This window comes from Saccopteryx bilineata, chromosome 3 (assembly GCF_036850765.1).
Source record: "Saccopteryx bilineata isolate mSacBil1 chromosome 3, mSacBil1_pri_phased_curated, whole genome shotgun sequence".
In the NCBI taxonomy this organism is placed as follows: Eukaryota; Metazoa; Chordata; class Mammalia; order Chiroptera; family Emballonuridae; genus Saccopteryx; species Saccopteryx bilineata.
Genome location: NC_089492.1, coordinates 110615122 through 110628305, shown reverse-complemented (window position 1 = coordinate 110628305; position 13184 = coordinate 110615122). Strand labels below are relative to the sequence as shown.

At 39.8% G+C, this 13184-nt stretch overlaps 1 protein-coding gene across 1 annotated transcript in view; it reads right to left on the bottom strand.

Annotated features, from left to right (window-relative positions):
* Positions 1–1608: 1608 nt before the first annotated feature.
* Positions 1609–13184, bottom strand: part of ACYP2 (acylphosphatase 2) — a 113129-nt gene continuing 101553 nt past the window's right edge. Inside the window, exon 4 of the mRNA XM_066267133.1 lies at positions 1609–2434. Within this exon, the coding sequence (XP_066123230.1) occupies positions 2320–2434 (115 nt within the window). The 3' untranslated portion in view covers positions 1609–2319. The remainder of the gene's footprint in view (positions 2435–13184) is intronic.

Below are 13184 nucleotides of genomic sequence, written 5' to 3'. Positions count from 1 at the left end.
TAGAAAATCCTAAAGTCTCAGTCAAAAATCTACTAGACTTGATAAATGAATTCGGCAAGGTGGCAGGGTATAAAATCAATATTCAGAAATCAGTTGCATTTTTATACACCAACAACAGACTGTCAGAGAAATTAAGGAAACAATCCCCTTAACTATTGCAACAAAAAAATATAAAGTACTTAAGAATAAATTTAACCAAGGAGGTAAAAGACCTGTACTCAGAAAATTATAAGACATTGTAAAAAGAAATTAAGGAAGATACAAACAAGTGGAAGCATATACTGTATTTATGGATAGGAAGAATAAACATCATTAAAATGTCTATACTACTCAAAGCAATCTATTTATTCAATGCAATTCCTATTAAAATACCAATGGCATACTTTACAGATCTAGAACCTATATTGCAAAAAATTTATATGGTATCAAAAGAGAACCTGAATAGCCTCAGCAGTCTTGAAAATGAAGAACAAAGTGAGGGGTACCACACTTCCTGATATCAAGTTATACTCCAAGGCCATTGTAATCAAAACAGCTTGGTACTGGCATAAGAACAGGCATATAGATCAATGGAACAGAACAGAGAACCCAGAAATAAACCCATGCCTTTATGGTCAATTGATATTTGACAAAGGAGGCAAGAGTATACAATGGAGTAAAGACAGTCTCTTTAATAAATGGTGTTGGGAAAATTGGACAGGTACATGCAAAAAAAAAACAACAACGCAACTAGATCACCAACTTACACCATTCACAAAAATAAACAAAATGGATAAAAGACTTAAATGTAAGTCACAAAACCATAAACATCTTGGAAGAAAACATAGGCAGTAAATTCTCTGATATCTCTCGTCGCAATATTTTTACCAGTATATCTCCTTAGGCAAGTGAAATAAAGGACAAAATAAACAAATGGGACTATATCAAACTAAAAAGCTTTTGCATAGAAAAAGATACCAATAACAGAATAAAAAGACAACCCACACAATGGGAAAACATATTTGCCAATACATCTAATAAGGGGTTAATAACCATAATTTATAAAGAACTTCTAAAACTCAACACCAGGAAGCTAAACAATCCAATTAAAAAATGGGCAAAGCACCTGAATAGACACTTCTCTAAAAAGGACTTACAGATGGCTAATAGGCATATGAAAAAAATATTCAAAGTCACTAATCATCAGAGAAATGCAAATTAAAACCACAGTGAGATACCACTTCACACCTGTCAGAATAGTGCTTATTAACAAATCAACCCACAATAAGTGTGAGAAAAGGGAACCCTCCTGCATTGCTGGTGGGAATGCAGACTGGTGCAGCCACTGTGGAAAACAGTAAGGTGTTTCTTCAAAAAATTAAAAATGGAACTGCCTTTTGACCCAGCTATCCCACTTTTAGGAATATATCCTAAGAATATGAAAACACTGGTTCAAAAGAAGATATACACCCCCATGTTTATTGCAGCATTGTTTACAATAGCCAAGACCTGGAAACAGCCCACGTGTCCATCAGTGGATGAGTGGATAAAGAAGCTGTGGTACATATACACAATGGAATACTATGCAGCCATGAAAAAGGAAGAGATCTTAGCTTTTGTGATGGCATGGATAGACCTGGTAATTATTATGAGTGAAATAAGCCAAGCAGAGAAAGACAAGTATCATATGATCTCACTTATATGTGGAATCTAATGAACAAAGAGAACTGAGGAACAGAATAGAGGCAGAGGTGGGGTCACAGGGAGCAGAGGGACAGCTGTCAGAGGGAAGGGGGATGAGGGGATGGGATCAGAGAAGGTGGAGGGATTAGTGAAATTCTATATACATAACACATAGATACAGATAACAGGACAGCAAATTCCAGAGGCAAGGCAGTAAGAGAGGGGGAGGGGGTGTAATGGGGAGCACCTTGTTGGGGGGGTGAGGTTGTTATATTGAGTGGGACACTTGAATCCATGTTAACATAATCAATTTTAAAAATTAAAAATATTTTTAATGGTTAACTTTATTATTTTATATCTAGCCTCGCCAAATAACATGTATGCTATAACATTTATTAAAATTAGTTTCTATGAGACCAGTTTAAATCAAATATTCATATTAAATATCTTATAGTGACATTTTTATTTTGGGATACTAATTTTTATCTGTTAAAATTTTAGTTCAGTAAAACTATTTCAGTGTAGACAGTTTTAGCAATACAGCTTTCAAGACAAAGTTCCTTTTTTCACCCCATTCTGCTACTATTAGCCTAGTACATAGACATAAGACTATATACTGTCTATCATGCAGTATAAACATTACACTTTTTATTTCTATTAGTATCGAATGCTAAAATTAGAATATTCAAGTTTAGAAATGGTTTTTTCATTAGAAAAGTCCGTGCGGTCAATGCGAGAACTAGGACTTCCAACCTTGCTCAGCCAGGACTTCCTGCAAAAAATAAACACAAACACAAAAATTAGCATGTATAGTATATATGGACTAGCTAAAAGGATCCCACAATGGAGTTTACTTTTACTAAGTAACTTGCATATAATGAAAATATAAATGTTTTTACATTGTATATATCACGTATATATCAAAATACCACAGTACATAATTAAATATGGACTGAGAAAAGTTAATAACAACTTATGCACAGTCAACTACTGATGATTTCATATTCAGGTTATTTTCTCCCTCTTAAAACATCCAAGGCCATTGTTACCTAGCTCTTGAGCAATACAAAAGGATTAAAATATTTTTATAAAGAGGAAAATAATAAAAACAATTCACCATTCTTTTTTGTCATTACTTAGCACATGGTAGATATGGTAGGTGATATATATATATATATGGAGAAAGAGGGAGAATGGGAGGATAGGGAAGTTGGGGAGGGAGAGAAGGGGAGAGAAAATGGATGAAAGAATAAATGTGATTCTCCACAAACATTAAAATTAGATGAACATTTTTTCTTCTTACCATATATATTAGCAAACTGGCTGCATTAAAGGGATGACTTAAATGTTCTAAAGTTATTTCTCTGTTAATATAATGCAATGGTCTTTCTTAATTTATTAGTGATATCCATGTGTCTCCTTATGCATTTGGGTACTTGCCCGAGGTGCTTCCTGTATAATTAAGACTTATTGTAATATAGGTAACAACTCAGATAATTAATACTGTTAGAGATTTTCCAGAAACTTTCTACCTATTAATAATTAGTTGGGATGACAGATTAAGTGGGACTAGGGGTTAATAACATGAAGCCGTTTTATACAAGTGATGGTGGTCATCCCAGCTTTTCTGGAAACATGCCATAACCTGCCTCATATCTCCAAAGTTCCTTCAAGTTGTGAAACTAGTGCTGTGTTAACACGCACATTAACAATCTCATATAACCTTGAATTAAAAAACATTTTTCTAGGCTAACGTTGTCTTTTTGGCTAAAAATTACTGCCCGGCAAGGGAAGAATTCCAATGCTTCAAATTGCCATTGTGTGATGCAACGCTTTTTTGGTTATTTGTGACAGTTTTCCTGGGAAAGGTGAATTTTCACTTTTCTTCTTTTTCAAAAGCTAAGCCATGAGCACGGCAGCACATTTTCTTCAACTCGTTTAAATTGAAATCTCAAAAATGGAAATTGCATGTGTTGAAGAATAAAATGTAGTTATTATGAAAAAGAGCTGATGATTCAATTTTATAAGTCAAATCTCCTTGAAACCTGCTAGAAAAGAACAGCCAGAAATAATAGAAGCTAACATTCATTGAGCATATCTGTGCTCAGTTCTTTCCATATGTAATTTCCTTTAGTCCACACATTAACCCTGTAAGTTAAGAGTCCATTACTACTCCTAAATCCTTGATAAGCAAAGAGACACACAGAAAAGTAACTGGTCCAGGGTAGTAGCAGTGGGGGTGACGAGTGATCAGATTCTGGATATATTTTGAAGGTAGAGTCAGATGTGCTGACAGACTGGATGTAGGTGAGAAAGAGAGGACTGAAGGATGATGACATCAGGGGTACTGGTTGGAAAAACTACTTGGATGGTGTTGTCCTTTACTGAATGGAGAGGCTGTGAGAAGAGCAGATTTGGGGGAAAGAGCAGAGGTTTAGTTTTGGAATGAAGTTTGAGATGTCTAGTAGAGCTACATGAGATGCTGACTAGGCTGTTGGATCTATGAGTCTGGCTGGAGGACATAAAATTTGGAATTTGCAGATATAATTGAAAGCCATAGATTGGATGGAGTCATCAAGAAAATGAATATAGACAGAAAAGGGGAGAGGTCCAAGGACTGTTCCTTAGGTCTACCCGGTGTCAAGAGCCCAGGAAGAAGAGGAAAAACCAGCCAGGGAGGAGAGGAAGGCATCCAGGGAGGCAAGAGAGAAGCTGGGAGAGCATCGTGTCCCGAGAGTCAAACGGAGCCCTCCGGGAGCAGGTAGGTCAGGGCTGCTCCCAGGTCAAGCAAGGCAAGGACTGAGAATTGACCGCTGCAGTTAGCAACCCAGGGGTCACTGATGGCCCTGACAAGAGCAGCTTTGATGGGTTGAAAGCCATATTTGAATGGGCTCAAGAGAGAATGAAGAGAGAGGAAATGAAAGCAGGAGTAGACAGGAGGCATAGAATCTGCAATGGACTAATTCACCTGAGCTGATAATGCAGTATATTTAACTAGCTGAGAACCTGTCTACCTAGCCGTAACTGGTCTTCAACACCATCAAGAACTTCACTGTCCAGACCTATGACCAAGGCAAAATCTATGCCACTGGTGGGGGCCGAATTGTGGTGTGTGTGTATGTGCGTGTGTTTGGGGGGGGCACCTCGTGCTATGGCTCCACACGTGCCAGCCCTGGTGCCAGGAACCATCTTGTCTGACCTGCCTCCTCGGGAGTGCTCTGGTCACCAGGCACTTCAAGCTCTAAGACCTCAGACTTCATGTGCTGCTCTTGCCGTCAGCCCTTGGTAGGTGTGGCGCCGGTCTGGACACGGCACCACAGTTCTTCTAAGCAAAAAATAACTAGTCACAAATTTCCACAAAATTTATATCTAATTAGTGAGGATTGGATATATAATATATAGAGATATATATACACATGTGCACATTCACCCTGAGTGTGAAAAAGAATCATATAATCAAAGAGTATCACCTAATTCAATTACATAAATATTTAAGCCCTGCATGCAAGACATATTCTAGATGCTGGAGTACGTACAAGATATTTGTAATGGGTTTTCTTCCCTCAGTTACTTACAATCTGTTTGTAAAACAGTTTGGAGAATAATAACTAATAATAAGGCAGGATGTGATGTGCAATGTGATTTTTATATAAAGGAAGAGAGGAATTGGGGGCTAACTTCTCAGTCAAGGTATTTAGGGACATCTTTGTGATAGCAAAGGCATTTGAGCCAAATTTATTTATTTGTTTGTTTTTAGTGAGAGGAAGGGAGGCAGACAGACTCCCACATATGCCCCAACCAGGATCCACCCAGGAAGCCCACAAGGGAAGGATGCTCTGCCCATCTGGGGCATTATTCCTTTGCAACCTGAGCCTTTTTTTTTTTTAGCGCCTGATGCAGAGGCCATGGAGCCATCCTCAGTGCCCAAAGCCAACTCACTTGAGCCAGTTGAGCCACGGCTACAGTAGGGGAAGAGAGAGAGAAAGAAGGAGGAGGGGTGGAGAAGCAATTCGCCTCTCCCGTGTGCCCTGACCGGTAGTCGAACCCAGGACGACCACACACTGGGCCTACGCTCTACTGCTGAGCCAACCGGCCAGGACCTTAAGCCAAGCTTTATAGAAAACACTACTGAATTTTTCAAATCTTAGAATGGGGAATGCTAATTTAAGCATGACAGGAAACCAAGAAACATATGAAGAATACTGATAACATTAACTAAAAATGTAAACCTTTTACATAGTCAAAAATGTCTTAAGGAGAGATGAAACAAATAACAAACTGGAAAACTTATTTGTAGTTTTCTTATTTTACAAAGCACTCAAGCATCAGGATGTAAAGATAGCCATCAATAGAAAAATGGGCAAAAAAACATAAGCAGATGAAAGGGAATTTTAAAAGGCTAATACGTGAAAATATTCTCACTCTTACTCATAATTTTAAAAATATGAAAAAGCAAGGAGACACCATCTGTTACTTATGACAGCAAGGATTTGAAAGTTTGATAATACCACATCTAGCAGGGCAGTTAGGGTGTTTGGGAAAACGAGGCACTTTTCTATATTTTTGATGGGAATGCAAATTTGTACAGTTTTTAGAAGGGCAACTTTAAAATTGTAAATGTCCCTAGCTTACAGACAGTCTGTCTCTGGAAGGGTGCCCTGGGGCACAGGCTCTGAGATAGAGATCGGCCTGCAGTGAGCCTTCCTGGGTAAACTGTGGGAGGCAAGGACAGGAGACAGGATTGGACCGAGGGCGAGGCGGGCAGAGAGGCAGCCTCAGGGTAGACCTCGGCCAGCGCAGGAGCTCTGCAGAAGTGGTCCAGAGCTGAGGTGAGAGGGCTGGGGCCGCATAGCCCCACATGAACCAGTCAGCAGAGAAAAGCTGCCCGGAGAAAAAGGTGTGACCTTTAGTGAGGTGACATCCTTCTACTGAGGCGATTCTGAACTGAGGGCCACCTTCCAGCAGCACTCCCAGCATCTGGGAAAGAAACGCTTCTGTCCTGAAAGGGAATGTGAGTGCACATCACTGAGCCCAGGGCACATGCTCTCACAGTGGGCAAAGGCAATGAGTGGAAGATGCAAGACAGAGGAATGGGAACGGTGTGACAAGGCCCCAGGGCAGGCTAGAGGAGACAGGATAAGACATAGGTAGACTCATTAGGTTTGGAAGAGGAAGAGGATGCACCTAATCTTTACAGAAGAGAAGACAATGGGGCCAAAAAAATTGGAGAGCAATTTGGATATGAAGAGGCATTCACATGAGATAGCCTCCATTTTCTGAATACAGGAAGAGGTCAGGTAAATTACTGAGGATAAGGGAGGTGGAGGTAGAGTTCAGTGATTAAAGAAAAGGAAAAGGATGTTAATAATTGCTGTAAGAGTTAACAAATGTTGACTGAAGTGAAAGAATTGATAAAGATCAATGAGGGACCTAAGGTTAGACTAGAGGGCCCTGGGGGTGGGGTGGGGGGTGGGGGGGTGGGGGTGGGGAGCTGCAAGCTTGCCTGCCTGCAGCAGTGTGCTTTCTTAGACGCCTGTCCTGCAAGTCTGGTCCAAACTCCTGGGGTAGGAGGTCAGTGCCCGGGCCAGTGGCTTCTCAATAGGGACAATCCATCTGAAGGATTCAATCATGTGTTTCCTGGCGTGAACAATGGAATGTGGGAGTCTCTGTCTGGAACGGACTTTTCTTTGGCCAGCTAACCAACCATGGTCTTACATTTACTAGGATGAGTTGAATGAACCATGTCATTGGGGACCCTCTGATTTTGGTATCTTCCTATCTTTCTCTTGAACTGGTCAGATCCTCCAGAGCAGACACACCCAACACCCTGCCTAGAATTGTACAAATCGGGCTGTGCATTTTCTAGGGCTGTGGGAGGTTAGGCCCTCAACATTCAGGGTGTAACTTGCACTGAATCCCTCTGCTTTCACCAGTGTAGCGTGTGCCTAAAAGGTCTCTCCAGAGCCTGAAACCCAGGCCTGCGGGACCGCTGCTCTCCAGTGTGGGATGGGGGAGTAACTGCTTATTTAACAGATTGCGAATCAGTTCACCTATTTTTAACCCCCTCTTTTTACCCACTTCCACCGCCTGGGCCTCGAGGGGTTTCCACTGTGTTAAATGGGCCATGTCTCTGCTCCCCCCCCCCCAGACCCCCGGCTTACAATTCAGGATTCCTTACCACTAGCTCAGCTGCTTTCCCATTTCCAAAACTAGCTTTCTTACCCATTCTTCTCGTAGATGTTTAAACAGCTTTTTAAAAAAGAATATTTATTCTTTTTTTACATTCTTTTACTGAGTCATCCAGCCAGGGTCTTATTTATTCATTTTAGAGAGGAGAGAGAGAGAAAAAAAAGGGGGGAGGAGCAGGAAGCATCAACTCCCATATGTGCCTTGACCGGCAAGCCCAGAGTTTCAAACTGGCGACCTCAGCGTTCCAGGTTGACACTTTATCCACTGCGCCACACCATCAGTTTTTAAAATAAATCCTTTTTACTCATACTTAGGTGGAGTTTATGAGGAGACAGGCTAACGCATATGATTCAAAATGGTAACATCTTTAACTGAAAGTATGGTTTTATCCTTTTTATTTAATCCATCTGGAATTATGTAATTACATTTATGAAACAGATGTTTTAATTTGAATGGACAGACATTTTCACCAGCACAACTATTACCGTGTACTAAATCTGTGTAGTTTTCTAGACATTCTATTTGGGTCCATTGAGAACTTTGGTTAATCCTTAAAACAGTACCAAACTATTTTAATTATAGCCTTAGCCTATAATTAAAGTGGTCCCTATACTCTCCCTCCACCCAACCACATTAGTATTTTATTTCTAAATTTCTCTGTTTGTCTCATATAGTCTATTAGATTTTGGTTTAATTTTTTCCAATCCCTTCAAATCCCCTTTTAAATCTTAAACTAATTCAGAGAAATCACACATTCTAACAAACATTTAATCTGGTCATTGAGAGTAACCATTTTCTCTACTTCTTTTAAGTTTAATATGTTCCTTATTAAAATTTTGTACTTTGCTTGGTCCTGTAGATTTCCTGATAAGTTTATATTTAGATATATTATATTTTTCTTGCTATTTTAAACAAGGTGCTTTTTATCATGTTCTTAAGCTTGTATATAGGAAAACTTGTGATCTGTTATCTTGTAAACAGATGCCTTACTGAACTTCCTTAGTAGTATTATAGTTGTTGTTTTTTCCTTTGGGGTTCCTAGGTAAACCACTTCTTGTGTTTTTCCTGAATTCATCCTGTCAGTCAATTGTTATCACAATGCCTGGATAATTTCAAATTGCTCTTTACTTAGGCTATCTAACCATGTTAGCTACTTACATGCCTTTCAGAAAATTGCCAAACTATGCAGAGAAGGAAACATTAACAGTGTGCACCCAGCCAGGGGCCAGCCAGCACCACCATAATACACTACTCTGGCTCCAACAAGTTTTACCTATCAGTTTAGTAGACTCAATAAATGTTAAATGATGGTTGGCTAGATGGGTGAGTTATATTCACTTGGAAGAGACCAGTCTAGTATTTCTGCTGTAAATCTGAATCTACTTTGTGTGCATGTATCTTTCAGGTATTTTTATTTAAGGAAACATGATCCACTGATAGGCTTTAAAAAATATATAAGAAAGCACAACTAATAAAAATGAAAGCGTAAGAATGTAAATTAGAAAATTTTATTGACAGAAGTCATGTTACTTGATAAACCATGTTCTCCCTTTAATATATTTTAAATGTCTTATGTAGAGATTTTAAAAATCAAACCAATTTTTATAGTCTCTTTTATTCCTTTACCAAAATCATGTTGCTTTTGCCAATTATACAGTAATAATATAAGAAAGAATTTCACTGTGGATGCATTTCTTACATATTTGATGAGGATTTTACACAATAGTGAAAACAATTTTTTATGGAATGCTAAAGGACAGTGATCTTGCATGTGTTACTTTTGGGTCTTCTTCAGGCCATCTTTGCATTAAAGAAATGAATAAAACACAGTACTGATAAATGTTAAATGACCAGGGAAAAATCTATGTGTTTGATAAATTAACTGTGCTGTGTTTTTCTGCTATTCAGGCAGTCACCAACTATATTGGTCCCCTCAGGGTTCCCACAGCATTCTAATTCTTTTTAGTGCAGATGGCACACATTTAGCCATCAAGTACAGTAACTGCCAATCATCTGTGGCCTTGGCAACCAGCAAAGAGGCCAGCTGTGGCCTTCTAAAATGCACTTAGGTTTCTGCCCTCCCAGAGGCCCTTCTTAGGCTCCCCTGTCGAAAAAGGACCCCGCCCTCAACCTGTTGTGTGCGTCATAGGAATTGTCAGGTTCTATAATTGCTATGTTTATGTAACTGTTTATGTAACCACTACATGCCCACTCCACATCAGGATGCACATTCTGAGGCGGCAGGGTTTGAAGTCTTATTCACTATTTCTCCCCGACATCTATCACTATGCCGAGTGATAGTGGGCACTCAGTAAATACATGCTGGATGAATGAATCTTTGCCACCTGCCTGCCTTCTTCCAGTCTATACCCTCCAGACATGGGAGGAACGAGCATTTCTAGGGTTTTACAGAGTTCACAAACAGAAAGGAACCCTGAGCATGACCTTTTAACTCTGATTTTACCTCACATGAAACAAAACCCTTCCGGAGCTTTTTTATATTTGTTGTTACACTCCTTGAAAGGTAATGAAATAGTTGCTCTTAATACAGAAAATAATATTTTACCAATGACAATTCCCTATGCAATAACACAAGTTATGATTATATTCATCCTCTTAAAGGAAGTTGGAGGCCCATAGGTCTGACCTAGCAACCTGAATATAAGCCTATAAACCCTGTTCATTTATAGAATCCGTTAATTTATTTTTGCGAGCCCCCAAATTTTACTCTATTTCTTGTGGTTGTGAGTTTACTCATTATATAAACAAGCATGGTAACTGGCTTCACCCGGAGTTCAGGGTGAGTACTGCACCACCAGAAAAGGGCCAAGTCCATCCTACAAGCCTAGTCACATGACATGCTGCTGGCTCAGTCAAGTTCCGTTTTTGTGGATGTTCAGACATTATGATTTAACAAAATAAATCCTTAGACACTTTTCTTACTATCACGAAGATGTACAAATACCTATTGTTATATTTATTGTATTAATTCAGGATTATTAAGCTTCTTAAGGAAAGGAATACTTTCTTCCAACATAATCTTGCTCAAAAGCTTAATGCTTTCAAAGTGAAAGGGAAGTGCTCTCTGAAGAAGGGAATGGTTGGGGGGCATGCAGCATCTCTGGGGAATCCCAAAGGCTCTGAGGAACTCAGCTGGAAAACTGCCCTCTCATAACCCCTCACTGAGCAAGGTTGTCAGGGAGTGGAAGACACGGAGAATCCACCATGCGTAGAAGTGAAGATGAACATAGGATGGTCTTTTCTATAATTCAAGTCAGTCAGTGTTTCCTACAAAACGTAGTAAGTTCCTGAAGCAATATAAAAAATTCCATTTAACTAATATCCTTCTCTGAAACAGAGAGGTGAAATTAAAGTACTAGAAAGCCACTATTAATAATTCATAGCCATTCTATTTCCTGGGACTAAAGTGGGGCAGCATAATCCTTTCAGATATCTCTGTAGCCCCAGTGTAAAATGTACAGCATAGCAAGAAAGCAGACAGTAGAAAAAGACAGCTAATAAATTAAAAGCTACGGTGGTGCATGCTGGAAAATACTGAGTTCCCTGCCTGTTTCAAGCTTTCCAACTTTCACTAATAATGGAAGGTTAGCACATAATATTTTTGCTCTCCTTTCTTTAGCAAATTTCCTTATTCAGTTACATGTGGGAAAATATATAATACCATTTACTTCTTTTATCAAGATAAACATTTTAATGGTGTTTGGATATAATGTCTAAAATTTCTATCAGCTATATAGCCCATGATTAGTGAAGAGTTCACGATGACCAAGGAATCCTGGGACATCCATAACTAATCTGAGAGTAGATGCCTTCCCTTTAAAACAGGGGTATAAAACCCATCTCACTGAGTTATTGAAAGGATTAAAGAGAATGTATGTAAATTGCCTAATGTCACATCTGACACACAGTAGGCCAGGCGTGGCCAACAGTTTTTGCCCCCGGGCCAGATTAGAAAGAAAACTTTTTTCACGGGCAGAACGAAATATTAAAATTTAAAAATGTTAAATACAAAAATGATTCATTTAAGTAAACAAAATTTTATTATGTAATTTATGAATAAATGTAAGTAATTTAGTACAACAAATTAAAAAATAATCTTTATAATGAAATTTTTTTAAAAAATAAAGAAGTATTGCAAATCCATTCGACCAATTATTGGAAGTTAACCCTTGATTAGTCACACGCGGAATTCTTTTCCGCGTATCACTATCTTCTTAAATATCTTGATTTCCAATAATCAAAGATGCTTCCGCTTCTGAGTAGCTGAGATTTTAACTTTCATTGTTGTACAATGGTTAGATATCGTAATTTATGTATAACGATTTAAAAGTACCACTTATTTCATTTCCACAGTGCGTCGCACAGAGAATATTAAAACTTTAACCTCGGGCTGTCTGTTGGCCACACCTGCAGTAGGCTCTTTTTTTTTTTTCATTTTTCTGAAGCTGGAAACAGGGAGAGACAGTCAGACAGACTCCCGCATGCGCCCAACCGGGATCCACCCGGCACGCCCACCAGAGGCAACGCTCTGCCCACCAGGGGGCGATGCTCTGCCCATCCTGGGCGTCGCCATGTTGCAACCAGAGCCACTCTAGTGCCTGGGGCAGAGGCCACAGAGCCATCCCCAGCGCCCGGGCCATCTTTGCTCCAATGGAGCCTTGGCTGCGGGAGGGGAAGAGAGAGACAGAGAGGGAAAGCGCGGCGGAGGGGTGGAGAAGCAAATGGGCGCTTCTCCTGTGTACCCTAGCCGGGAATCGAACCCGGGTCCTCCGCACGCTAGGCCGACGCTCTACCGCTGAGCCAACCGGCCAGGGCACCTGCAGTAGGCTCTTTACAGCAGTGGTCCCCAACCCCCGGGACGCGGACCAGTACCGGTCCATGGGCCATTTGGTACCAGTCTGCAGAGAAAGAATAAATAACTTACATTATTTCCATTTTATTTATATTTAAGTCTGAACGATGTTTTATTTTTAAAAAATGACCAGATTCCCTCTGTTACATCCGTCCAAGACTCACTCTTGATGCTTGTCTCAGTCACGTGATACATTTATCCATCCCACCCTAAAGGCCGGTCCGTGAAAATATTTTCTGACATTAAACCGGTCCGTGGCCCAAAAAAGGTTGGGGACCACTGCTTTAGAGCAGTTATTGCAGTGTAATTGTTCTTTGTGGGCAGTCTGTTTTGCAAACTCTGTGGTCCTTAAAGTCACACACTTGTAGTGCAATTCCACTAGTAATACCTCTTGGTCTTGGCAGAGCTACTTCTTGGCTGCCCTGGGAAATGGCACGCCATTAACCTCAGCTGGCAAAGA